Source organism: Harpia harpyja, chromosome 12 (genome assembly GCF_026419915.1).
Source record: "Harpia harpyja isolate bHarHar1 chromosome 12, bHarHar1 primary haplotype, whole genome shotgun sequence".
Classification (NCBI taxonomy): domain Eukaryota; kingdom Metazoa; phylum Chordata; class Aves; order Accipitriformes; family Accipitridae; genus Harpia; species Harpia harpyja.
Window position 1 is genome coordinate 8,199,558 of NC_068951.1, and position 27,770 is coordinate 8,227,327.

Below are 27,770 nucleotides of genomic sequence, written 5' to 3' on the forward strand. Positions count from 1 at the left end.
AGATGTTTTTGAAGTCCAAAACTTAATCTAGTCACTACACAGTCATTGCTATGTCTATCTTTTTGACATTTTTTGCCTGTTAAACAACCTCTTGGGCATCATCTTAGACCAAAATGCAATTACACACCCATTGGTTCTGTATTACTTCCTAAAACTTTACGTACATTCTCTCCTAAAAAGCCAGAATCGCAGCCCTGCAGAACATTAACAATTGGTTTGGACTGTCAAGTATCACAGAAATCCGAGAAAAGTATGAAGAGGTTTTAATCTTAATTAATTAGCTTTTAAAACTAATTTTGACCACTATTCTAGTATTATTAATGTAAGACAAACTTTAATGGTCTTCATGTTATAGGATTTTCTATCACAGCTGTTTATTTCCTTAACCAAGATCAGCACTTGTAAAACACATGCCAAGAACCAGGCCCTCATTAAAAGGAAGCACATCTGATTGTTCTCTACTTGTGTATTTTTGAAGGATAAGGATAATATCTGACCAAGCTTTTTTAATAAAAGGCAAAACCCAAGTTAACCCATAGAGGATGCTGGAGGACTTGAGCTGCCTTTCAAAAAAAAAAAAATCAGTCTGAAATCAGCAAGAAGCGTAAAACATAGCAAGTTTATCCAGTTTCTCTCACACAGCTGGACAATAACTGAGATACATAAGTTGTTCTACATTAAACATTGTTCATGCAGAGATAAAACAAGAATAGGCAAAGCTAAAATACAGAGTTGGTTTTTTTTTTTTCTCCTAGCACTTAGCACTCGTTGTTACAACCCTGGGCAGAAGGCAAAGCTCCCAGTTGTACACACAGGTATTCACGGGAATGCTTTCCAAATTCAGCCAGTCAGTAATTACTGAAAGTGCTTTGTTTGAAATGGGTACAGAGGAGACAGCCTGCAAGAAGTTAATCAGAAAATAACCACACTGGCCCAGTTGTGCTGGGATCTGAATTTGAGGTTGTAGCTTGGGGGGTGTTACTGAAGAAGCTATCTTAAAAGTAGATGTAACAAGATTTAGAAGATAAGGAAGCTAACAGCAGCAGGGAAACTCGAAGGCCTTTTGTTTGTTAGTTTTAAGGGAGGGGAGGAAGAGAAAGGACATTATGAAATCCCGCGTAAAGCCACGGAAAGGCAAGAGGAGAATGTGAAGCGTGAGCAACCAGTCCCACATCCAGCTGGGCACCCTGCACCTCCATCCCCAAGCCCAGCGCAGTCGTCCCTGTGGCAAGCTGGGATTGCCCATCCCAGAGTCAGGGAACTGAAGGATGTTCGCCCTGCAGCTGCACCCACCCCACCAGCTCTCTATAAACACTTCCACATATTTGAGCGCTTACTGCAGAGCACGCTCCACCCAGGGCTCTCGCACAGTATTGCTTTCATCCATCACGTGGGTCAGGCCCAGACGGTCGAATCCAACATCTACTCCATCTCCCCCGATCATAAAGCCTCCCCGAGAGTCACATATCCACCGAAACAACGGGGCAGCAGCTACCAGAGCCAGGCCTGCCCCAGGGCAACGTTAAAAATAGGCAGCTCACAGGCGTAAGAGCTGCCACTAACCACAGCAAAGGGAGAACCTGATACTGCTCCGGCTCCGACAGCTCCCTCCGGCTTGCGTTCATGCCCAGTCTTGACTCCTGCTAACGAGGGAAGGAGAGGGGAATCGTCCCCTAAACCAGGGCAGGTACCTGGGTATGATACAAAGCAGGGCTGTACCCCTGTCCTTGACAGCTCCTTCCCCGCTTTAGGCTGGGCAGGCAGGGCCCCTCCAGCGCTGGAGCCCGCAAAGGTGTTTTTCTGCCAGGCAAAAACTGTCCAAAAAAATCTGAAGGAGGACTCAGGACTCTGGAGCGACATCGTGGCTGTCCCCTGCGGCGAGCCCCACTGCAGAAATTGGAGAAATGGCCCAAACAAGGCAATAACTGGTCCAAAGAGTCACAGCCCACGGGAGCTGAGAATTAGGGCAACAGCCACCCCAAACCCCTACAGCACCCCAGAGCCCAAGGCTGGTACAGAAACCTAACACACATGTCAGGGGAGATCCTCGACACCCATCCCCAGCCTGAGGGTGGGACCCTTGGGAGAACCATTGTGCAGGCACTGCAGGAACAGAGCTACACAAAACCTGGGACACTCCAGGAACGACAGACACCCCGGGAACAACAGAGAGGTGACAGCACAGGTCAGACGTGGCCAGGCACCAGCAGGCAAACCTGGACGTGACACAGCGCGCTGCCAGCCCTGCTGAGACACCAGCGATGGTGTGGAAAGGCAGGCATCTCCAGGCTTGATTGATGGGAATCCTGCTGACAGTCACGGGGGCAGCAGCAGAAGCAAGGAGGATCTTCTGGCACAGCAGCACAGAAACCCATCTGGACAAGTACAACGTCCCTACTCATTTACGGATGAACTACGGTGGCTGATACCACAGGCAATCTTTCCACAACACAAGTCTCGACCCAACAGCTGTGAAAATGTAAACAAGTTGGAGAAAGAGAGGCAGGAGCAAGAAAAGCAAATGCTGTTGTTGGGAAAGAAGAAGAGGAGTTACAGCACGAAGGTGATGGGTAACCTACAGAGATCCCAGATGCCAGAGTCAAAGAGCAAAAATACTCCCATGGGCTTCTCACAGAAGGGAGAACTCAGTGCCGAGAAAGACACAAGAAACAAAGCTGCAAGCAAAGATGGGAAAGCACATTATTATTCTGTTTGAAGTGCATTCACCCTTGGGACACCACCTCAAACCGTACCTCAGACTCCCTGCTGGAGTAAGGCAATCCCACTCCAGTCACAAATGTGCTGCCTTGAGACTTATCTTGCATCCAATCCCACCAAAGACTCACCAAGTTATTCTACAAAATCAAAGCACAGTTTCTGCTGCATTTCTCCATTTGCTGAAGTTTATTATATTTGCAAAGAATTAAATGAACCATTTGGCTGTTTCCAAATGAGCTGCATTGCTTTTGCAGCACTGTATGCACACTGTGAAACTTTTTTTATTGCAAAAATGACTCTATACTTTCCTCAACAACCTCCTGAGCTCCACAGCACACAGAGTCCTATTATTACTGATGTTAAAGGAGAGTGCAAAGTACAGATGAGAGATTCATCCCATCTGGTCTGGCTCTGGCCTCACAATAGAAATTTTGTTGGTAGAAGAGCTTACACGTGTAATACTTGGCAGAAAACTCAACTCTGATTTTGTTGTGTAAACCTTTGATTTTTATTATGGTAAAAAGAGGAGGGAGAGAAGGCAGACTTCTGGGGAGATGGTATGAATTTTATGACCACCCACTTCCTGAAGGATACTCCTTATTTTTTGCGTATGTGCCTAAGTACAGACTAGTCATTTAAGCACACAAAGACTATTTTCTTTGCGGCACATCAGCCAATATGGTACATGCCAACTGTGGCAAGAACAACAGATGAAAGCCACAGACACGGTGCTAAACAACTTGTTCAGCAATGCTCAAACTCGCATGTAAACAAGAGAGATAAGAGTTGGGTTCCCAAGGCCCTCGCCAGAGAGGAATATTGGGATAGTCTCACCCCGCTGCACTGGGATTTGCATGCACTCTCCCTTCTGGGAGGCTGACATGTAATACACTGCCATTAGATTTCTCAAATCCCGGTGGAATAAGGGACCAGGGTTAAATAGAACATTACAAACATCCTTAATGATTTCAGAAACCTATAAAGCCTGGGAGACTCTGAAACTGCAATGTTTGAGTGCAGAGCAGGAGATCAGCACAGATCAGGGCCAAGAAAATGTGCTTGTGCTTCTTTCAGCCCTGTGTGGCAGAAAGCCTTACTTTCCCTTAAAAGAGCTGATGATTGCAAAACACTCTTTTCCCTCCACAAAGTTACCATAAATCATAAAATCATTTTTACAGACGTTTTCACTCACAAGGATGCTATAGAATTTACAAGCTTCCCTTGCTAAGCGATACAGACTTGCAAGTGTCATTTTCTCTGCTGCTGGAAAAAAAAAAAAAAGTCAGCTCAAATGAAACGTGATAGCTCTTTAATGGCACACAGCTCTCCTGCCGGATCCAGCTCCATCAGACTCGCCAGTACAGCTCCAGGTTCCACCAGAAGAGCTGCCTGCTTTGGTGGAGGGAGAAGGAAGCATTCGGTTTTGACAGATGAATGCTACAGCTGACAAAAACAACCAAACAACTGATGAAACACGCAGGACTGGGGCTTGTTCTCTCCAGCAAACCAGGCAAAAGGCATTACAACAATACATAAACGAAGACGACATAGTGACAGATTTCTACAATATGCTATATGCTGTCACTCCTTACCTCCTTGAAACTTGCTTTTCTAGTCCTTCAAAGTTTTGTCTCATTAAATTCTCTGTCACTGTTCTGTTTTAAGAATGTCCTTGTTAAAACTAAAACACCTGTAAGCCTTCCCTGGGCACTCTTGTCTCTTATTGGGAAAAAACACATGATCTTGGCATTCATTCAGTCTAAAGTGACAGATGTTGCTGAAAAAAGTACGACAGAACTTCCCAGTCTCCTGCAATTCAAAATTCTATCTCCCCAGCTGTAAAAATGTAGTAAGGAATAGCAAGAAAAGAACATAAGAGCTAAGGCCGATTTCCTTCTGGTTATGTATTTATGGAATACTTGCTTTGGAACAAAGGTGATCAACACTCGCCATTTCTATTGCGCTTTCCTGGACATCCTCAAGTCAGCTGCAGATACCCACGTTAACCAGCTCAGCTCTAGAAACGAGCTGCCAGTTAATTGCTGCTGCACTGACAGCCAGGGAGTTCTGACACATAAGACAGGTCCTACACACACACACACTGGCTTTTTGGACAGCTGATGCAGTTTTACTTTTGGCAACAGAATATTGCCTTTGTAAAAAATACAGATTTTTGGCTACCTGAAACAATGTTAAGGTAGATAAAGTTTTGATCTTGAACTCCATGACAGTGTCAACTTAAGTACGCAAGTGTGTAGGACCAGAAACAGGCCAGAGACCTCAGCATCTGAAACAGCACTAGAACCCACAGCTATATATGGCAGGCAATTAGCATTTACATATTTAAGCCTCAAGACAATCCATCACTGGTGCGTCTCACCAACTAGCAAAACAGGTATTTTGCTCTTAGCCTTAGCTGAGCGGATTTGCTGGAAGCAGCCTCTGCCTCTGTCACACTACCTGCATGCCTCTGTCATGCCCGTCTAACTGCACTTTCAGTTTGTGAAGCTCTTCGATCTCTCGGTTGTGGCGCTCCGTTTTGTGCCGCACCAAAGAGCGGTAGAAGTGAATGGTGAAGACAACAAAAATCAGACCCACTGGGACCATGATGATGGTGGAGACCAGCGCTGACTGCCAACCTGCATGGCCGCTGGGCTTCTCAACGTTGGTGGTCTCATTTTTCAGGATGGAGCCCACAGGCAGAAATTTTATCCAGCACAGAAGCACAACTTCCGCAAGGAAAAGGAGGATCCCCAAGACGGTGGAGAAGCCCCACGCCAGCTCGATGTAGGGATGCATGCGCTCATGCGGGGACTCACTGATGGAGTTCAGGTTGTGGATGTTGCTCACTGCTTCCACATTAGGCAGAATGCAGGTGCTGATGAGAAGGGCAAAGAGATGAACTGCCACGAGCACTGTTGTGCAGGCACTGAAAGCAATCAGCAGCATCTGGGGGTACTTGTACTGTACCTCCAGCTGCACCTCCACCATGGCAACCTGGGGGGAAAGGAACAAAAAGCTTGTCAACAGCTGCTAGTTTTCTCTTTTCAAGGCTTTCATCCAGGAAAGCATCTTTATTGAAGAACACCTAAGGTCAAGTACACACTCCAGTGCTTTTTAGAATTGCAGCCTAGACGGATCATTTCTGTTTCCCGTGAAGACATACAGCGAAGACACAGTCTGCAGCCTGGCCTTTCTGAAGGCTCACGCGCGCATTTCTGCCCTGTAGTCTTCTGAAATAACATATCTCTCCTTGCAACCATGAGCCATACGAACTGCATCAAACCAAACACACAACAGAAGGAACTCATTAGACAACAAGTGGAGCTCGGAGGCAGCTGACAGCCTGCTAGCCAGCCCACCCGCCCATCACACATTCTCCTTCCGCTCATCACTTGCGGCTGCGGTGCAGGAAGTTTCAACTTCAGGCGCATAAAGAAAAGCAAAAGCAAGCAGCTCTTCTGGCCAGCAGCCAGCAAGGTTTCGCCACCCCCCATGGGAAGCACACAAGCTACTTTACAGTTTAAGTTAGTCCATAGTTAAAATAGCTGCTTTCTATTCTCAGAACATTGTATGTTCGTTTTTATTATGAATATGCCCAGATACAAGTTATTTATATCCTCAAATTTCTCCCTTGAGAGCTAATAACTTACTGATATACACAGCAGAAGCGGACAGCTACTGGCTTATGGGCGTGCTCAACAACCAACGATTCAGATAGAAATCTGTCTTCTCAAAATAAGAGCTATCATATAGCATGTCTCTAAAGCTCTCTATTTTTAATTTAATCAAATAAAGCTTAACAAGCAGAATAAGCACAAGAGAGCAGGGGGCTCTTCTGAGATCAGAACTGGAGTCCTAGGCCTGTTAACTGGTTTAGCATAAGAATTTGTAAAATTACTTAACCTACCTGTGAACTAAAATAGTACTTCTGTGCGGTGGCATCCCTGAAAGGACTGCAGAAACCTTTCGCTAAGAAAAGCCACAAAAACAGTGGACAAGCCTATCAAACATTCCTCTCTAGTAGCTCTCTAGTGGCTTGCTTGGATCTGCAACTGCACTTCATGATTTGCATGGATACTAACTTGCCTGGCAGCAGGCACAACCTCTGGTGATCCCAGGTGACCTGCTGCTCCATCGTGGCAAAGCTTGCCAGATGCGTTAAGGAAAGGAGAAGCCGATGCTTGGATGCCTGCCTCAAGACCATCTCAAGAAGGCAAAGTCCGAACAAGCAGCTCGATTCTGGGGGCTAGATGGATTTTGCAGAACGGACTCATGATTACTTTATCCAGACTTCGCATGAGACCACCACTAAGCAGCCATTTCACGCTCTGTATAATAATCTGCACCATTCGCTCTGTCATTACTTGTTAATAATATTATTTGGGCACTGGAAGATTAGGGGTACGCTCATGCTCTCCCTGTTGGTAGCCCTGAAAAGGATTAAAGGGGATGGAAGCAAGTGCCTACATTGGCATGACTGCTGCCTTACCTGCATTTACTCTGAAACCATCAGCAGCCTGAATGAGGGGATCACAGTCAAGTCTGAACAAATCTAGTAGCAACTAAGATATAACACATGTGTTTGTGGTAGCAAATGGTCAATCTCTACAAGTCCAGATTTTATATGTACATCAACTATTTAGGATATTAGAGACACAAAAATACTGTGACAGTTCTTGGACATTCCCAGCTTTTTGTTCTGATTATGAACATGTGGGGTTTTTACTTTTCTGTTGTTTTTTTAAAGGTTCCTGTTTGCAGTTTACAGTAGTTCTTGTTGTATAGCGGAGAAAATAATAATGCAGGATTGGCTTCACCATCCACTGCAAGGTCAATTTAATTAAAACACATTACACATTGCCTTGCAAATGTTCTCTCTGCAGTTCCCCTTATATTTATTCGAGACGGAGATCAGACTTATTCTTTGCTGTATTGTTCTGTACAGTGAATTTGTACAGTGCTGTGATTGTCAGTCACACCCTATCAGCCAGGAAAAGCTGCAGGTATATTGTTCATTATTGGGTGCTGTAATACCCAGAGACATAGTATTCAGCAAGCTGAACAGAAATTGTACCTGCATGTTCAATTTATAGCTTTATATTAAAGCTGAAAGCCTGGCTGATGTCAACATATCAATTTCTACTTGTTATCCTTCGCATGAGCAGCACTTTTGAGCTAATTGGATGTTTCCTCCCAGACTAACCTATTCCCTAGGGCTAGCTTCAGCTGTGCAATGTGATGAATTTTTAACACTGACTGATGGCTCAGTAAGAGGTATTTCAGGGAAAAACATCAACAATCCAGATAGGGCAGCAAGGCAGAAAAACAGTTCATTTAACCCGAACAAGAGCTGGAAAGGTAAGTGAGCTTTTATCGCTTTACCCTGTACAAACTGTCATGTCATTCTCTGACCGGGATAAGAGAAAGAGGACAAGCTGACATAACCCATTTAAAAATCATTAAATATGCTGCTTAGTCTGTAAAACTATTAATATGTCATGTTTGATACAATTATACTCTTCCGTGATAATAGACCCCTTTATTTTAACCTCTTCCCAGAAGCCAAGGTGTCAAGGGCTTGACTTTGCAAGGCACTGAGCACTCTGCTGAGCCACAGAATATTTCAGCATAGGCTTAATTTTAAGCTCGAGAATCACCCTGTTGAACTCCACGCTCACAAGTTTGCTAAAGGACCAAGCACTCAGAACATTTCAGAATTAAACTGCAATTAAATTACATGCAATTATGTTTGGGGTTTTTTTTTTAGACCAGTATAGCCCAGATTGTCCACAACAAAGGTGATGCTCATCCTGAGAAATTTAGACCGGGATAGATAGTATCAAGCAAAAGGATGACAAATGGCTTAACATAAACCATGATACATTCACACAGATGGTTTGGCAGTTTGTAAAAACTATCACTCCAGTAGATCTGTTAGGTCGGGGTTTTTTGGGGTTTTTTTGGTTTTTTTATTAAATCAAATACATATCCTGTAGCAATTGGACAAGCACTGAGAAGACTGATTAGCAGCAATAGCTCTTATTTCCATCAGGAAAATTATTAAGGAGGTTTCCTACGCTCCCTCTGAATCTCATTCATCTGCAGTCTCCCTGGGGCAAATGCAGTAGCCCTACAGCCCACCTCCAAACAGACCTGGCACTGGAAAGGACCCACATCCTCCTGATCTGCCCAACTCTCTGCCAGAAATATCAGAGACAGCATCGAGTAACGAGGAAGGTTCGCATTATTCTGCAGCCTGTCCAGAAGGAGCTGGATCAAAGCCACTGCCTGTTGATTAAATATCCATCAGCTCATAATAATCTTCAGCCAATATGGAACTGGCTTGAATCAAACACACTGACAGGGAGGTAAATAAAGCAATAGCCAAGCCCTGTATGACATTTGTTTACATAGCTAAATGCACACAGGGCTTCAGGGAAAGTATTTAACTCTAAATAACTTCTCTCCTTTCATCAATAGCCAAATAGATGCTCTTATTAGAGAGTAAACATCCATGTACCAAATACCTGCATGCCAAATTACCAGTGGAGAAATAACCTGGTAGGAACAGATACCGCAGCTTTCACCGGAAGGTCCAGTACAATCAGGTGGGAAAAAGCTTGCTAATAAAGAGAATTCCTTATTGCAAAAATTTTTATTTCCAACAGTTACTGATTTCAGGTGTACTTATTATCTTAAGCTGGTGATTATAACTAACACTACTTATACCTATGTGTTTACTTGCAGTTTAAAGAGAAGTCAAATGGTTCATTTTGTGTGTTTGCCAAGGACTTTCAGCAAGTTTCTGTTGTGTGAGTTGAGAAGGCATGCTTTGTTTTCAGATACGTAGTTCAGCCCCGCAGTGCGGGTGGGCTGCAAGCCCCTCCCTGAGTCCCAGTGATGCCAGTGAGAGCACACCCCAGCATGGGCACCTGTTGTGTAACCATGCCGCCTAGATAGAGCAGTTCACAACAATACGAAACGTTAATTTAACAATCATGTTGAAGAGAACAGTCACAAGCGACTAACACAGAACTCTGGTAACCCAGAGGCACAAAGGGCAAGCACACGAGTGGCTTTTTAGAGTAAGAAAGCTTCTCAGTGAAAGTAATCTACAGGAAAGCACTCAACTTTCTCAAAATGAGGAGGTACCTTCTGCCATTTCAGCACACAAGCTTGGTTACAAACCAACATACGCTGCATGAAAAGTTCTTATGAGCATCGCTTGCACGCAGTCAGCGAGTGGAGAGGAATCGCAAAGCAACCAAGCACCCTCTCTCCTCTGCAGCCTGCTCCCCCTTAACTCCCCGCTTGCATTTTTCCAGCTTCACTTTGGGTGGCCAACTTGGTCATCCCAGACTATTGTAATGTTACAGATGATTCACGTGCTGGGGGATTGGGGGAGGAAAAAGCAGTGGAAGAAGCTAAAATAAAACAAGGAAAGCGATCCAGAAAGTTCCCAAGATCTGTCTTCCCCCCCAGCTTCTGAGCTGCAGGATGCAACATCTTCACATCACATCCCACTCACCCAGGCACTGCCCTCTGCCACTCTGCATTCAGCTGACAGACCTCAGGAACTACCAAACCTGCCCATTTCCTGAGCAGAAAACCTCCCCCAAACAGGTTTCAATTCTCACTCCCGGTAAGCAAGAACTGGAGGGGAAATGAAGAGGCTCACGCTGACACAGCATGGCTGTGTTTTGCTAATACCACAGCTTGGACAGTCTGAGCACTGGACCACTGTCTCCGTCTTGTTCATTTGCTCGCTCCCTGACATGATTTTGACCTATGCAGATAGCTTCCAGATAACACCGAAGTGCTGCACAGAGCAAAGCAAGCACCAGGGATTATGCCCAATTGGCAGTACTGACACAAATATACCAGGTTTGTCTCCCTTCAGGCTACAGAGTCCTCTGACACCAGGTCCAAGACTGCAGGGCCTCTTCTCACACCTCAGCGTATAACACGATCTCCCTGATCATGCTATGCAAACTTCACTCTGGCAGACTGTGACCCAACCTCCACCTTATTTTAGACACTGTGACCTGAAAAAACACATACATAAATTAAGATAATGTTCAGGACTACAGCAACCGCAGTGGCCTGGAGAAGCTCCACGCCCAAATGCAACCTCACGCGAAGGCAGCCAGCTACAAATGGCCTTGGGCCCAAAGGAGAGCCCAGGTCCTGTATTCTTTAGCACTGGTGGAGCACTTAGGATCACTTGCAGGTAGGGGATTAGTATTTTTAAAGGGCTGACTTGGGAGCATGTGGGTTGACTGTCAGGCAGCTCATATATCCGTGCTGCCTTGAGCGAGCCAGCCTCAAACTTTTCAGCAGGAGCCAAGCAGAAGCCCCCTGGCAGATGCCTCCTGCCTCTTCAGAAGACAACACTATGTCCTGCTTCTTCACAGGAGGCAAACACGGATTAATAGATGGTTTTAGTGAACCAAAACCTTCATGATCCAGAAAGTGTGGCTACAAAATACACATACCATTGCAAATCCAGAGAGCAGAGCAGAGGTTCTGCTGGAAGCTTTCAGTTTGGCTCGGCTCAGGTACAGTTTTCTCCATGAAAGGGCTTGAACAGAGTGGTGGTTTGATGTGACCAATTCCAGATAGCTGCGCCGGACCCAGTCCCGATAATCCATGCCTTTTGTGCCAGGTTCAGAGCAGCAAGCAGGAGTGGAAGGATCCACTGGAACATTTAACTCAGAACTCATGATGAGAAAAATGCTGAGGGAACAAAAGAGTCATGTTCAAAAGGAGGTAGGGAACAGGACAAGCATCAACTACTGGAAAAGCTACGTTTAAACAAAGTTGCCCTCGGTCAGTAGAAAAATGATGGACCAAATACCATCACGCTTGCAAGGCACAGAACAGAGAAAGGACCATCTGTAATTGCTAAAAATGACCATGAGAACTAGGAAAGATTACACAAGTAAACCCGGGAACTACTCCAGCAGGAATGCAGGAAGGGTGCACAGCATCTGGCTTTTCATTTCAAAGCTGGCATCTCAACTTTCCCCTTTAATGCTTCCTTGCTAATAAAAAAATTGTTTTACATAAAGACACTTTGGAAATAGGGCCCCCATCTTATCATTTTGTTTTAAGCTGACAGTTAATTTCACAGTGCATCACAGATTGGCTCCAAATGCATCTCCTTAGAGTACCAAAGTAATGTCCGCTAGCATGTTCAGGGAGTCACTTTTTGCTCTTTCTTTGGAAAACAGTTTTTTTCAGTTAAACCATTGCTCATCATAGCTCAGTTTAGACGGGCACAGTCCTTCCCCAAGACTTCCCCAATAGTCATAGAGCTGAATGCTGTGTAGGGTTAACAAATGAACTCCCCAAGCTTCTGCGGTGGTAAGTTTCCTGAACTGCCCACACTCCACTTATCAGCCACATCTGACCAAGAATCCTGTTCCTTTACTTCCACTGGTGGCTCTTAGCACAGGGAAAGGAAAAGACAATTCCAAGGGGAAAAGCGAGCTGCCTTCCAGGTAGTTTCAGCATCTTCAGATTCACGAGATTACACTGAAAGACGTAAGAAAGCAGCAAGACTATTTCAGGTGGTGAATGCCACAGCTGCCAGCAGAGACAAGCACAAGGTCCAAACCACCCCCTCCTTACACCACAACATAGCCAGGCTGCTGCCAAATGGCTCTGGTCGATCTCCATGCTATCCACAGACACAGAACAGAATTCACTAAATGTTTCAAGCAAAAATTTCTCAACTCTGACAAACATCTGAAACTAGACATTTAACTCAGCCTTCTGAAGAACAGAAACCACAATTCTCTGATTAATCGCCACATTCACAACTCTGCCACTGACCACCACGGCGGTGGCAGGTAACACCACCAAAGCTGCACCACATGAGACCCTTCTGGCCATAAATACTTACCAGCTCCTAGGAGGAGGAGATGCATGCCCAGAATCACACATGGTGTGGTACTAATTAGTCCCAGCGCCACACCTCAAGGTCACAGGCACCTTGCTGTTCGCTGTTCAGGCACCACGCTTGAGAGGAGCCCCAGCCCTGCCTGCATCCCCCCTGCTCCACCCAGCTCTCCACGGACGCCGGCCACATAGTGACAGCTAATAAACCCCCATTTGCTGTGAGATTTGAGGAAGTGGCAAAGATAAAAAGGACATCAACTGCCCACAACTCCGAATGCTGTTACTAAAAAGGAACAAAGATATTCCAGGCACAATAACAAAGATTAGACTGCAGCAGCAAATAAAGCATTGCAGGTCGTAAGACTGTCTGTCCCCCCTGAGCATGGTGGGCTTTCAGATTCCAGCCCCCTCAGACATAATAAGGATGGCAGCAAGAGCGCAAGATGACTTCTTCTGGGCAGTTTTTGATAAGGCCACTATTACAGCCCCTGGAGGACTCTATGATGGCTCCTGAACTGCTCAGGAGTTTTCAAATTATTTAAAAAAAAAAAAGTATAAAAGAACATTCACACAACAATAAAAACAAGAACAGAGTAACAGGGACGAACCTCCCTGCTTGCTCTGTGTTTCCAGAAAAGGCAAGAATCACCTATTTTACAGAAGAAGAAGAAGAAAAAAATCTCTCCCCAAGCCTCCTGGGACGACTGGAGCAGAAACATTCTGTGAGCAGCAAAATTATAAAGCTGTTTCCTGTGACAACATCCTGTGTGGATTCTGCAACGTATAGCGTGGGGTGAATTTACTAGCTTTGTCCTTATTTGGGACACTGATGGCCGCTACCCTGCAATTTATTTTCACAAAATACGTAGGAACTTTGTATGTAGGAAACTTCAACCCCTGGGACAAATTCCATTGAAAAGACAAATGAATTCAGAGGTTACAGAGGGAGAGCAAGGGTACCCAATCACATCTGCTTCTTTCCTTAGAAAAATAAGCTAAAAATACCACAAGGATGAATTTTCACTCTGGAGCAGCTCAAGAGATGTTCCCAAATAAGTAAACAACTTCAGAAAAAAATCCATAAACATAAACGTAACCCAAACAAGCAGTAACAGGACAGCAAACTCACCTTGGTGGCTACAGACATGGAGGGACTCAGTGGAGGGCTCCGAGGTCTGAAACACAAGACCAAGGAAGCATTTTACATGCACTGTATCTTAAGCAGTTTTACTCTGGAAATATTTTTCAGCCAGTTATCTGCATAAGGGCAGAGTTATTCCGGAGATTTCATGTTCCTATCTTGCAATGTTAAAGGTTTAGGACACTTGCTCTTACAGAAATAACTGTCCTACAGGGTTTTACCGCACAGAGCTGTTGAGTTTTGGATGGAGAATCAGGGCTTCCTCAGGTGACCTCTTCCTCAGCCTAACAGCCAGCTCCGGCCAAGTCCATCCCAGCTGTGTCTTTACTCACTTCCGTTGCACCACCGATGCATTTGACCCCGCTTCATTTCACACCACTGAAGACAGAAACCTCTCTGTGATTGCTACCTCGTATTGATTTTGTTAATCTGTCCAGTGTTGTCCTTCAGAGCCGCGAGTGTAGCGGGGAAAGCCTTTACCATGCCTTACATCTCAGCTGGCCCTGTGCAGTTGCAAGCACACATGAGGGGATTTCTTCACAGCAGGGAATGAAGCAGACGCCAGCGGGGCTGAGATATGTGGATCTCCCTCCCGCCGCCAGCATGCCCTGAACAATCGCCCACAGAGTGCTGTCTCAGCAGTACTGTCAGCTCCTCTGCCTGGCTTCGGGATGCCAGCCCCCCGCCAGACCCAGATTTCTGTCCCACACCCCGAGACTGATCAGTGTGTTTGTACCAGTGCCTTTCTCTCCTGTATATTATCATTCAAGACCCTGCACACCATGGCTAAGCCTAAACCCAGGCCCCGCTATTCCTCCTTCTGCTACTCTGGGCCACCCAAGCTCAGGCCCTCTTTGCTATGGGGAACCCCTTCCCATGTTCTCTTCCGGCTTGGGACCCCCCCCAGCAGCACCCCTGGGATGTCACACCACCCAGGCAGGGTATGAACACCCCACAGCTGTGACCACCCTTACGGCAGCACCCCTCACACAGGGGATCAGCCCCCGAGCAGGATGTGACCCCCTCACCCCACCACCACAGCTGGGATCCTACTCACAGGGCACCACCTGAGCAGGGGATTTCTCCTCCTCCTTCCCAGCCACCCTCAGCACACCCCGGGCAGGATGTGACCCCACACAGCGAGGATCTCCCCTCCAACAGCACCCTCAGACAGGGGATCCCCCAGGCCAGGATGAGACCCCCTCACAGCTAGGACCCTCTCCTCCAAAGGCACCCTGGACAGGGGATCCTCCCTCGGCAGGATGTGACCTCCTACCACTGGATCCTTGTCCAGCATCCCAAGGATCCCCTGCAACTCCTCAGGCAGGATGGCATCCGCTCCCTCCCCACAGCTGGGATTCGCCCTTTCCAACGGCACCTTGGGTCAGGGCCTTCCCTGCACCGTGGGCTGGAGGTGTCTCCCCTACAGCACCCCCAGCGAGACGATCCCTTTGTCAGGATACAACCCCCGAGAGCTGGCCTGCCCTCTGCATCCCAAGGGAGCTCCAAAACACCGCCGGGCAGGACGGGACACCCCCCCCCCCCCCCCCCGCTTCTCTGCCCACAGCGGACCCTTCCCACACAACCCCACCGCCCCTGGCAGGGGATTGCCCGCAGCTAGGCAGGATGAGGTGCGTATCCCTCCCCACCACCCCGGACAGGGGATTCCCCCCACCTGGGCAGGATGAGGCACGTACCCCCCCTACACCACCCCGGGCAGAGGAAGCCCCCCCCAGGCAGGATAAGCCCAACTCTCCCCCCGCAGCGCTCCGGGCATGGGATGCCTCCAGCCGGGCAGGATGAGACCCCCTCCACCCGGAGCACCCCGGGCAGGAGATGCTCCCCTCTATGCAGGATGAGCCCCCCCCCACCACAAACACCCCGGTCAGGATGAAGCCCGCTACCCCAGAGCACGGGACCCGCCACCCCGAGCAGGATGAGACACCAGCCCCCGGGACAGGAGACCCCCCCAACCCGGCCAGGATGCGACGCTTTCCCCCCCCCCACCCCGGGGCCGCAGAGGCGGGCCCTGGCTCACCGCGCTGGCTGGCCAGGGGCCGGGCCGGGTCGGGCGCGGCGCCCCGGGAGCGCCCGCCGCCGCCGCCGGCCGCCGAGAGCCGGAGCCGCCTCCGCCGCTGCCAAGGCAACGCCGGGCACCCGCCACGTGACCCACAGGAAATGGGGGAGCGGACAGCCGCCCCGCCCTCCCCTCACGTGACCGCCGCCTCATTGGACCGCGGCCACACCAGGCACCGCCCCTTGGCGGCGGGGGCGGGGCCAGGAGGGAGGGCTGCCCCGCCGCGTCCCGCTGTGCAGCGCCGAGCACCGCGGCGTGCGGGGCCGGGGCTGGACCGGGAGCTGCCCCCGCTGGGAGGAACCGGGGCCTCCGCTGCCCCCCCCCCCCCGCCCTCCGAGACAGGGGGGCACCCTTTGGGGGTTTTACTAAACGGGGGAATGTACTTAGCGGTTACAGAGGAAGGACATCCCGAGCTGTCCCCAGCGCCTCCGGGGCCACCGAGCCGTTCCAGCAGCGGGCTGGGATCCTGGGGGCCGCAGCCCTCGGAGCTCCCGCTGTGAACATACATCTGCAGGAAAAAAACATCAGGTCTGCGGCTCCCTAAATTCATGGGCGGGGCGAACCCGCCCCCCCCCCCAACAATGTTACTGGGTCCGGACCTTGCGTCTCTCAAATCTTTCCACAGAGAAGGTATTGGTGCAATGGGATGTAAATGTGCTTTTATTACAATTATTAATTATACAGCAAAAAGTCGCCACTTACATAAGTCAAAAGGCAGTGCTGACTTCTGCCTCCGCCGAGCTGCAACACCCTCTGGCTCCCTGCGTAAAGCCAGACCGCTATCTCCCTGCATTCCTCCTCCATTGACTCAGCAGGAAATCCTGTATAAACCCATAAAAAGAGCAAGGATAGGGACAGACTTATGGGAAAGAGGAGGGAGTGCCTTCCCTGCAAATGAGAGAAAATGCTGAGAGGCGGCACAGTGGGTCAGCTTTATGACACGGCAGTCCCATCTTCCTGAATTCACTTCTGCCTGGGGAGGGGAAAAGACAAAGGGAAACAATTCCTAAAAGCTTATTAAAAAGACAAATACATTTGTCATCCTGAGTGTGCTTTTCACCTCTGAGATTATGAATACTTCTGCTCGGTTACAGCACTAACACTGCTGTCTCTCGGGGTCCCATGCTCGCACAAACGCATGTAGAAATGGAACAGCAGCAAACTTTAGCCCCTGAAGATTAGTCTCCATCAGAGAAAGGAGAGGGACTCCTCTAGAAAAGAATCCAGAGCAAGAATTTAACGTAAGCAGGTCAAACTCCTTGGCAGTTTAAAGCCTTTACATTATTACTGCTTTTTTGGTGTCATATTTGGAATAGGAAGCAATTGTAGAATTCTTCCTCATTTTACTACACATGGGAGCACTCCCTTTTTCTACTCCATGGACAATATTTCCCCCGTTTTGAGGTCACGCAGTATTTGCATTTTGTCTTAATGAAGAAACAACCCTTCAAACGCTCACTCTGAAGTGCCTTTGTATTCTGGAAGACATAGTACTGACACAACCAACCAGAACATGGCATAGTATTTTTCAGAATTCATAGCAACACCTACCAAATACAGCTCCTACTGCTACAATTCAGCCACTCCAGCAAGAAAGACCGTGAGGCAGATACCACCTTCAGCAACACATTCCCTTTGCTTTTTATGGATTTCACCTACAAACTTAGCATTCCTAGAAAATGTAGCGTGTGAATAGTTCAGCATGGGTAACAATGGCATCTTAAGGAGGCAGGATGAGGCCACACACCTGAATTCCTTTAGTTCACCAAGTCCATCTTCCTCACTACTGAGAAGTGTGTCCTCATGCAGCAACATCTGCTCTAGTTAATGCAAAACAGCACTTATTTATTCAGCTCAAAAGCCTGACAAGCTCAGAGGCAGAACAGCCTTTATTTGTGAGACTCTCACTTCTTCATCCACGAAAGCTAAGAAACATCACGTTTTTGTGGCTTATCTTAGGACACAGACTTATCAACAGGCTTTACCTGCCCTAAGGGGGATTCAAGTGAAGCAATTCTCACAACTCATCCCTCTCCCCAGGGAAAATGCCAACACCTGCAGAACATCCATTCTGCAGCTTAAGCGCTAGGGAATGAAACACTGTGACAACTTACTCTGAAGCACCTGCCTCAATGGAGATTAAGCAGAAAACAATTCCATGCAGATCTCTAACCCGGGGGTGGGGTGGGGTGTGGGGATACGGACCTTGCAGCTCAGAAGTTATCCAGCTCTGAAGTCTTTGGGTATGTACAGGGGAACTAAACACAAACATCACTTGCACTTGATCACATCTGCTTCCTTGCCGCCACAGTAACACCACTGAGAAGCCATTACATAAAGCCAGCTCAGACAAAATGCAGGATTTCTGGCAGCACTGTTCAACAAAGGCTAAATCTAAAAAGAGAGCCTCCCTTTTTATTGTTTTTGCTTTAAATAATTTGGCATTAACAAAAGCTTGAGAAGAAGTAGCACCACATTCTAGATGCTGAGGTCCTGGGATGAGCGTGTCTGAAAGATAGCAGGCACTTCTAATTAAAGATACACTGAAAAGACAACAACCTAAGTTACAAATAAAACTGCCACTGCATATGCTTTTCATTTAAGCACCAATAAGTGAATATATATATGGATGTTATGATTCCTACCAAGGAACCCGAAGTTCAAAGCAGAGAGCTCAAGCAGAGAGCAAGGCAGGTGTCATTACATGAAACTGAACACAAGCAAAACCATTCCATTCCAAGCCTTTCTGCCACAGGGTGTGGAAGCTTTACAGACATAATCTTTTGGAAAAGATACTGTTCCAATCCAAAAGCAAAAAGTAAATGAAATGCAGCTAACACCTTTTTCCATATTTTCCTGTGCGCCACATCATTTGGTGTTTTTGTCCTTCCTGCAGCACTGCAAGCATCTCTTTATTTCACTGAAATCCTCTTCAAAAAAAAGAAGACAGAACAATCCAACACATCCCCTTTATTCATTTAAAAAACACAGAAGAAAAGTAATAAGGAAAGTTTTAGCAATAAAAAAGGGATCCTGCTTAAAAATCTATAGAACTTGTCTAGCAACATAAACTGATTTCTTTGGGTTAGAGATGACCCCATACAAAACCCCAAATTCAGAACACTCACAGTGCAGGAGAGTCTGGCTACAGACCACTTTTCTACTTTAGGTTATACTCTTCCCTTAGATTCATGTATCCCACTGCTACCAGCTTTGACATAAGTAGAATACGTAGCCCTCACAGTAATATTTTCCTTAAATGGTAATGGATATGTTTTAGCTTTCAGGCAGAAAAACACTCTGGGCCATGTTAGAAAGAACTCTAGGGTCACAGAGACTTATGGCTGACTCTTTAGAGCAAACTTAGAGCAGACTGCACAGCAGTTATACAAGCAATTAAGAAAAAAATCTCTTATTTGGCATTTCTCTATCAGTATCTCTTGGGCCTGTGTCGTGAAGGCCATTCACGGTTAAGCAGATACAACGTACGCCAATGGGTTCTGCTTGGCTGAGATGAAAGACTTTCATGCTCCTGAATATAAAGCAATGAACAGTGTTTCCAGCTGTCCCTGAAAGGCCTCATCCTCTTCCCATCACAAAACTGGGCTCTTCAGCATCATCTTCCTTCTCTTCCTCCTCCTTGCTATCCTCTTCATCATCCTCACTGCTGACTCGCTCTTGAGATTGACCAGGTTCTAAAAACACAAACAGTATGAATTGATAACATATTCCCATGTGTTTCCCTTGTTAAGTATTTCACAATGAAATAGTCTCAGGTGCTAAGCAAACATGTATTAGGTCACACTAATTAGTACGGATGGATAACATATTCCCATGCGTCTTCCTTGTTAAATATCTCACAACAAAGTAGTCCCAGATACTAAGGAAACAAGTATCAGGTTAAATTAATTCTACTGAGCGATGTAGAGCTCAGAATATCAAATTCTCCCTTGGAGAAATATTCCCTCACCTCCAATATTACCACTGTGCCAAGTCCATCATTAAACAACTCCACCTCCTACGGAACATTATTTCAACGGAGGCAGTCAAATGCTGAAGTGATAGATTATCTCATTCGCAATCTCACCTCTGCATGTCGGCATGAACTTTCAAGTATCACAGAGTACTGTTAAAGAATGCAGGCACTGGAAAGCCACAGGCAAGACTCGGTATATTTCTACGGTTATCCAAGTTTACAGAAATTCCACAAGGTGCCACAAACTTTTACAGAGTGTTTGGTATACTGCAAGTACAGGAACTCATTAAGATATGTGTAAGATTAACGAGGGTCACAGAAAACTCATGAAGCCTGCTAAAAAACCAGAAAACGGCTAGTAGAAATTAGATAACAGATAATAAAAATTAGGTATGGCATAAAGTGGCACCTGAATCTAATAGCCATTCTTCTGCTCCCAGCAGCTCTTGTACCTTTACTGTTTCTCAGGCCAAGTCACACTCAGCTCATGCTCTGACCAGTTACACTCAGGATTTAGGATTAGTGGTCTCATGCCACCGCGTGGTGAAGTTCGGCACTTTCATTTTTTATTAGGGATCTGTACAATAATGCAACTTTTAACAGCTGACCTTACTTAGCACCAAGCTTTGCTCTTCATGTTTTTACTATAACAAAGGTGAAAGCAACTCAGAGGTTTTATTTATTCATTCAAAAAGGAAGATAGATGCTTGCCTGCCACATCCAACAAATACACTTCAGTTACTTTGGAAAAACTCTCAGATCTCAACCCAGGGCACACAAAACTAGAAAAAGACAAGCCTGTTCTCGGTAGACTAAAGATGGCTATCAGTGGCCTCTATCTCCACTGATTTTTTTATTATTATTGTTCTTGTAAATAGAGAACCACAAACAGTAAAGAGCTAAGAACTGTTCTAAAGACAGAGGAGTTTGGATTCTGGCTTCCTGAAGATGACTTACTTGTGCCGAACAAAAACAGTCCAGCCCAACAACTGGTACATGGCAGTCCCATACCACAGTGCCAGTCCCTGATCCAGCTCCCCTCTCCCCCAGCCACTCCCTAAAGGGATGAGTATTCTGTTTTGTTCACTCAAAGTGAACAAAAGTATGCTCATATTTAAATTTTCTTCCCAGTCACAATAAATAAATGAGTAGCTTTAAAAAAAAAACAGAATCAAAACAAAACACCAAAAAAATCCACGCTGCTACATTCACTTGCTGTCACAAGTAAAATTAACCTAACGATTAATTTGTCCTCCCATGTTCATATGGGAGGCTGGCAATGGTCCAGCTGAAACAGATCCAATTCTGAAAAGCAAAGCAGAAATAAGGTAGAACTGTCAGACAAGTCACTGTTCTAGCAGAATTATCAGAAACCGTTGTAACTTTAAGACTAAGAATTACTGCAGAGTTGGTGTGCTAATCCACAAAGGACAACTATTTGAAAGAGTAAGCTAAAACATACTCACTGAAAGGAAGCAACAAGTATTCAAAAGTTTGAGCAAACAGTTACACTGACATTGCTGAACATTAACTTTCAAAACCGCAGGAGAACAGAGGCAATCAGGTTTTTCACGTTTATTTCTATGCAAAATAAAATAGTTGTGTGGAACAGATGGCACCAAGGTCGCTCAATTTCTTACACACAAAATCATAACTCAGTTTCTTGCTGTCCAAGCTGTGCGTTTCTTCCACCTGTTTTCCCATACACATTCAAAATATACTTTAAAAAAGAACAGCCTTTAACAATACTGCCTTTTTTAGCAAAGATGTTCTAAATCTGCAGTTTGTCAGAATTGCTGGAGCAAAACATCCACAATCAACAAAGTCGGATTCCAATGTTTGCTGTCCAAAATTTCCCCTAATAAAGGGAAAATATTCACAAACAGTCAAGTTATTTGTAAGATTAAATCTCAACATAGATGGCTTTCAAAGAGGACTTTCGAAACATTAGCTAAAATAACAAGCTTAAGGCTCAGTCTTCCTATCCATGTATCGAGAATGCTTGGGACAGGGGGCGGAACAAACCCTTCTAGGCTCCAATTAGGCAACAGCACTAAGTCTTGAGAAAAGAAAACAAAATTTCACTGACCTTTTTCCTGCTTCTTTTGTTCAAGTTTATTTTTCTTAGCTTGCAGTTTCTTCTCTTTTAACTTCTGGCTATAAAGCAAAGAAAAAAGACTCTTTTCCAACAAGCTTCTGCACATTCATACACTGATAAAGGACGTTACAGACATCTTGGAAAAGCAGCCTTCAGAAGAGAAGTTCAATTTAAATTTGGCCTCAACTGAAAATTCAGTGAGAGCAAACTTAAACACATGATCAATAGAAACTTTCCTATGTTGTTTTTAGTCTAATGGATTTTTTTTTAAAAGTCTTCTGTGATGCCACTGCAACCAAAACTATATAATATGCAAGAATCTCCAAGAACACAGAAGGAACGAAAATGAAACTGCCCCTACATTTTAGCTACCTAGCCTAATAAACCAAAAGAGAAAATGGTGTTAAAACCCAGACTGCTGGAACTGAACATTGGAAAAAAAAAATTAAATCATCACCAGTAATATATACTTCAATTGAAAAAAAAAAAATGCAGTATGCTTTGACCTTCATCTTTGGCTGCACTTCATCAGTATGTTGGCCCCTAGGAGTAGCATTAGGAGTAAGAGGGAATTTCTGTTCATACGACCCAGCTCTGTTTGCCTAGCAAAGGTAACCCAGCAATCTAACGGCAGACACAAGGCAGAGCAACCTGGGATTCATGTTCCTCTCTCAACACCATAAATGAATTCTCCTGAAACAGAGAGCCAAGTACTGTACCTGTTAGGTCAGGACAGAAGAAAAAGGGTGGTGAGGGAAGTTAGTTAGAGGGGTTCCTACAGGGCAAAGCTGGTTGGTACCTACATCGTTAGACTACAGAAGGGGGACAAGGAGGCGTTAAGTGTTTAGGCAGCATTTGCTGTTTGAACAGTTGTTCTCCATCTCAGCCAGGGAAAAGGCAGCAGGCCAGATCTGACTTGCTGGCCATCTGTTGGACCACACTAAATTAAAGTAAGGTGGCAACAGTGTTTGTGTTGTGCGCTTTTGTGCTAATATGCCAGCGACTCACTTTGCACAGGCCTTTCAGCAGCAACTCTCAGCTACAAGATGTAAAACCCCCATTCTCAAAGAAGCGAGAGAGAGGCTGCTCAGGGTCAGACCCTCTGAAAGACCTGAGCCATGATACTCTGCTATTTCTGAAAGGTATGGTGGACACACACTGTGGAATTTAAATTTTTGTATTGCTGTATTACAATGCTCAGACTATTTCTTGAGAGCATCAGTTTTGTAACTGTTTCACTTTGTCTAAAACTTAGGAGAAGGATGGATTTAATATTTTTTAATTTTTCCATCTAACTTACTAGACTTGACCTGCCAGGCATTTCAGTGAGGTAGGTAGAAGTGGCTACTGATTTTAACAATACTGCACCCATCTGTGGCCTTTTCAGTATTCACAGACTGAACTGGACTAGTCACACTGACAGTGTATGGGAGGACAGCATCAGGCCCCGCCACACCCTGCTAGTCCAAATCCATACGCGTACCCATTAAGCAGCAGCCATTTTTGCACTTAAGCTGCTTGGTGTCAGCTGTTTCAGATATTTATTTAAGCCAGATGTACAAACTTCTCCTGACATTGTTATAACAAATATGCAGTAAGGCATGCTGCGGTCAACACCACAGTGTCAGCAAAAGCTGCTCAAGCAGTCAAAAGTTATCCTGCTAGCTATGGCATGAAAAATAAGCCATGCCAGCAAAGCCTGTCAAGATTACAGCTACCTTTAGAAACCAAACAATGACATTAACAAAATTAATTTCCACAGCGTGACTTCTCAGCTGAGAGATGTAGACACAGAATGATAGCAGTTACCCAAAGCATGCAGCTACAGATGAGGCACAGGGCATGAGGGTTTCCATGTCAAGCCTCCTGGGAACAATCTGCCCTTACCGCTTCCTTCTGCGTTTTGCTGTTTGTTCTTCTGCAATCATCTTATTCCTCTCCAGTTTCTTCTGGAATTCCTCATCTAGTCTTTGCTGTAATTGATCACATGTCATACTTTGGTCACAATCTAAAATTAAAATACTTCTTTTAAAAGAAAGTCATGTCCTTTTAGGGAGAAGTCTTTTAGCAAAATACAGAAGGGAGCTTTGCCACATTTTGTCTGGCTGCTTCTTTATACAAAAGCCATATTCCTAGGGATGACTTCTGTACAGACAGCATTTTTAACCTGCAGCCTGAGCCAAACACTGAAGCCTTTGGAGGGAGGAATCCTCACCAAAACAGATGAGGGAGGTTGGGCTTCTGCCCTAAAGAACGTTTCAGTGAAAACAAGAGAATAATTTGAGAAACAAACATTAACATACGGATCAAAGGACTCATCTTGGCCAAGAGAGAGTATAATAATAATGCTCTCTGAAAAAGGTGCTATTCTACTCGATGAAGACTTAAAGGAAAGAGATCTGGACTGTGTGCACAGGCACTTGCTTTGATTCTGTCTGTGCAAGACAGTGGTATTAGGGATTTCTAGTTCTGAAAGCATTTTCAAACCAACCTGAGAACACACACATTCACATGCGGTCTTACTGTGTGCTAGGACCCCAGTGAACAGAGAAAATGGAGCATGTCTGACACAAAGCACCAAATGTTTCAATACTGACAAAGAAGCCACATATCACATACTCCTACAGCTTTCCTCTGATAAGGGGTGGCTTGGAACTGAATTATTTGTACATGACTTTAAAAGAAAAAAAACATTTGCAATGAACACCAAATAGTCGGGGGTGCAGGGGGGCAGGGGGGAATGGAATTATAAAGAGTCCTGCTGACCTTCTCAGCCATGGCATCCATGAAATCTTGCCTCTGGTACTCTCGCCGACGAAGATGCCGGTACACATGAAACTCCCCACTCCCAGCTCCAGCACTGGAACCTACAATAAAGAAGAGTTAGCCTACTAGAAAATAACATATACTAGATGTTCACAAATGACTACAGCTAGATGCTGAGGGACAAGACATGTGAAAGGGCCCCGTAAGATGAAAATCTACTAACAACACACAGAGTGTGTCACCATTTTATATAAGCTCAAATCACTCACAATCAAAAGCCAAAGCAAGCTGCAAAACCATACACTTATGGGTCAATGCAGTTTCTACTGGTCAGTTACTCCCCTAGAGAGAATCCAGTCTTAGCTGGACATTGAGGCAGTAAAAGAACTAGAAATCAAATGCACACCCCATTCTCTTATAGGCAGGGGTGAGCTAAAACATCCTACTGAGGCTGCTTCTGGCTAATTTTCAGCATCTCATACAAAAAATAAAGGTCAACAGAAAGGTGATAAACGCCATCATATTATGCTTTCCCATACAAGACAGATACCACTGACAGTTTTTGACCATTTCTTCATAAATGAAATCCCTATTGCCCTCTCTTCCTGGCATTAGTCTGCATGTTGAAGTCTCACAGGAGCTTTCAACATCACACTCCATTCTCTTCCTCTGTCTCCTGAGCCATTTCTCAATGCAAAGCACACAAATACATGCCTCAAAGACGACACCTAGTAATTAAAACATGGCAGCTGGGACTGCAATAGGGGTGCTCTTGATACCAACAGAATCCTAGCACATCAGGTGCTCCCAGAAAAACAAGAGAGTTCAACTCAATCACACAGCAAAGCTATTTGAAAAAGCCACGAGGGAATTACAATAAGCAGAACAGTTTATTCAGAAGTCTATAAAAGCTTTAGTCCCAGATCAATTACTCTGAAATAAGACCAAGTCAGCCTCTAGAAAGGATCATTAATAAGGATGAAGGTCCCAAAGAAAGCCAGAGCTTCTACATGCAGATACAATTTATACCACAACTACTACATTCAATCCCTGCAGGTAAAAGTAAAGTGTAAGCAGAATACTTGGGTCATGTTCCTTGCACAGCTACCAGCTCCCTACCTGATCATGTACAATCATATCTGCTGCACATGTCTGCTTCTCACTGCCTGAGATTCAGACTCAAAGCAGTCAAAATGGGGACTTCATAATTATAAGCTTCCAGAGCACTCTCAGATCCATGGAAAGGACAGATTTACTTATCATCATTTACTTGTCATCACCAGAGCAGCAGCTTATTTCATTGCACACAGTCCACATGCTGGAGTGCCACAGGCATTGTTCACTTTGCATTCTGACAACAAGCAGAAAGTGGCATGCAAGAACCAAAAAAAACTTGAAAAAGCAACTCTCAAAGCACATTTCATACCTCTCCAGCAAAATGAGCAACAACAGAAAACCACCTCTGGCCTTTTCTGTTAAACAATTTCCTCAGTTTAATGTAGCTGACCCTAGAGTTATCTGAAGAATAGTATCTTTACCCATCACATCTCTAACGAACTCCGGGGGAGGTCGTGGTGCCCATTCATTCAGTTTTTCAGGAATTGGTACAGTCTTTTCCTGCAAGAACAAACCAAGCAGTCATCAGTATCTTCTAGGAGCAAAGTCTGTAATTTTAGCACATTGTTGACAGGTGGTATATGTCTGACAACAGCTTCTTCCATCAGCTGACAGATCTCAGAAGGAGCACAGCTGTAGTAATTTCTTCATGCATAAGGATCATGCATGCAGCGTGGCAGGCAGCAGGCAGCAAACAAGAATCAGAAGGTATCCTCTCTTTCCCCCACATTCAGGCCTGCAGGTCAACAAAACCCAGGAGGATTAGGGGTGCCTATGCTTCTTTTCAGTATGGAAACTAGAAGAAAGCAAGTCAGCACCTCCAAGCACTCGCAGAAACTCAGTATACTCCCACTACCAGTAGTCTGGGAAGCGATGAAAGGCATTTGTGTACCTTCCATGCCAGATCTATGGAGGACCGGGAAGAGCAGGGAAGGGAGAACACATGGTGCAAGGTCAGAGGAAGAACACAGTGCGGGGACGCCTCAGCCTCCTCCAGCACACACAGAGGGAGGGTGAGAGTCTCTGCCTGCCAAACACCTCCTCCTCTGGACAAGGATCAAAACACCCGGTCAGAGGAACCAGGGTCATGCTCCCCCCCATTAAAAGCAGCAGGCAGAGGAGAGACAAGCAGGCAGAGCACTGAGGGGCCAGTCCTCCCCCTGGGTCCCCAGAGAAGGGTCTCTCCCCTCACAACAGCCCAGGAAAGACGGGTCCCTCTCCCCTCACGCCAACCTGGTGTGTGTGTGTGTGGAGGGGGTTCGGCCTATCTCCCCTCACAGACCCGGGGAGAGGGGAGGTGGTGGTGCCGCTCCCTTTTCCCTCACGGACTGAGGGGAGGAGGAAGGGGGGGCCGATCGCTCTCCCCTCACGGACCCGGGGAGAAAGGAGGTGGGGGCTGGTCCCTCTCTCCTTACAGAGCCACGGAAGAGGATCGGTCCCTCTGCCCTCAAGGACCCGGGGCGGGGGTGTGTGTGTGTGTGTCCGGTCCCTCTCCCCTCAAGGACCCAGGGAGGAGGAAAGGGGGGGTCGGTCCCTCTCCCCTCACGGAACCAGGAAGGGGGGATATCGGTCCGTCTCCCCTCACAGACCCCGGGAAGGAGGAAGCGGGGGGAGTCGGTCCGTCTCCCTTCACAGAACCGGCGAGGAGGAAGGGGGGGTGTGGGGGGAATATCGGTCCCTCTCCCCCTCACGGACCCCGGGGGGGTGGGGGTACCGGTCTCCCTCTCCCCTCACGAGCCCGCCGCCCCGGGCAGGGGCAGAGGCCCGGCGGGTGCCCTCACCGGGTTCCTCATGAGCCGCTCGAGGCGGAGGCGCTGCTCCTCGGCGGCGCTCCGCGGGATGACGAGCGGCTGCGGCTCCTTGCGGGGCCGGGGCGGCCGCGGGGCCGAGGGCGCCGCCATGCTCCAACCGCCACCGCGCCCCGCCCCGCCGCTGACGTCACGCCGCGCGACGCGCCCAGCCTGCGGGGCTG

The 27,770-nt window shown here is 46.4% G+C and overlaps 2 protein-coding genes across 7 annotated transcripts; both read right to left on the reverse strand.

Moving 5' to 3' along the window:
• Positions 1–592: 592 nt before the first annotated feature.
• ORAI2 (ORAI calcium release-activated calcium modulator 2) lies at positions 593–18,666 on the reverse strand. Of its 6 annotated transcripts, none has more exons than XM_052804527.1 (5): positions 16,545–18,666; positions 16,226–16,336; positions 13,754–13,799; positions 11,217–11,457; positions 593–5,715 (listed from the first exon to the last, which is right to left on the reverse strand). In XM_052804527.1, exons 4-5 carry the CDS (start codon positions 11,442–11,444, stop codon positions 5,170–5,172), a joined length of 774 nt encoding a protein of 257 aa, XP_052660487.1. In that variant the 5' UTR covers positions 11,445–11,457; positions 13,754–13,799; positions 16,226–16,336; positions 16,545–18,666; the 3' UTR covers positions 593–5,169. The 6 variants fall into 6 exon arrangements, with proteins under 6 accessions (XP_052660487.1, XP_052660486.1, XP_052660484.1 ...); XM_052804526.1 differs by having other exon boundaries at positions 16,226–16,350; XM_052804524.1 differs by lacking the exons at positions 16,226–16,336; positions 16,545–18,666 and adding an exon at positions 15,804–16,006.
• Positions 18,667–18,797: 131 nt separating this feature from the next.
• PRKRIP1 (PRKR interacting protein 1) lies at positions 18,798–27,721 on the reverse strand. Its single transcript, XM_052804530.1, has 6 exons — positions 27,580–27,721; positions 26,221–26,299; positions 24,683–24,783; positions 23,804–23,889; positions 21,908–21,975; positions 18,798–19,537 (listed from the first exon to the last, which is right to left on the reverse strand). The coding sequence occupies exons 1-6, from the start codon at positions 27,697–27,699 to the stop codon at positions 19,422–19,424; spliced, it is 570 nt and encodes a 189-aa protein (XP_052660490.1). The 5' UTR covers positions 27,700–27,721; the 3' UTR covers positions 18,798–19,421.
• Positions 27,722–27,770: the final 49 nt, after the last annotated feature.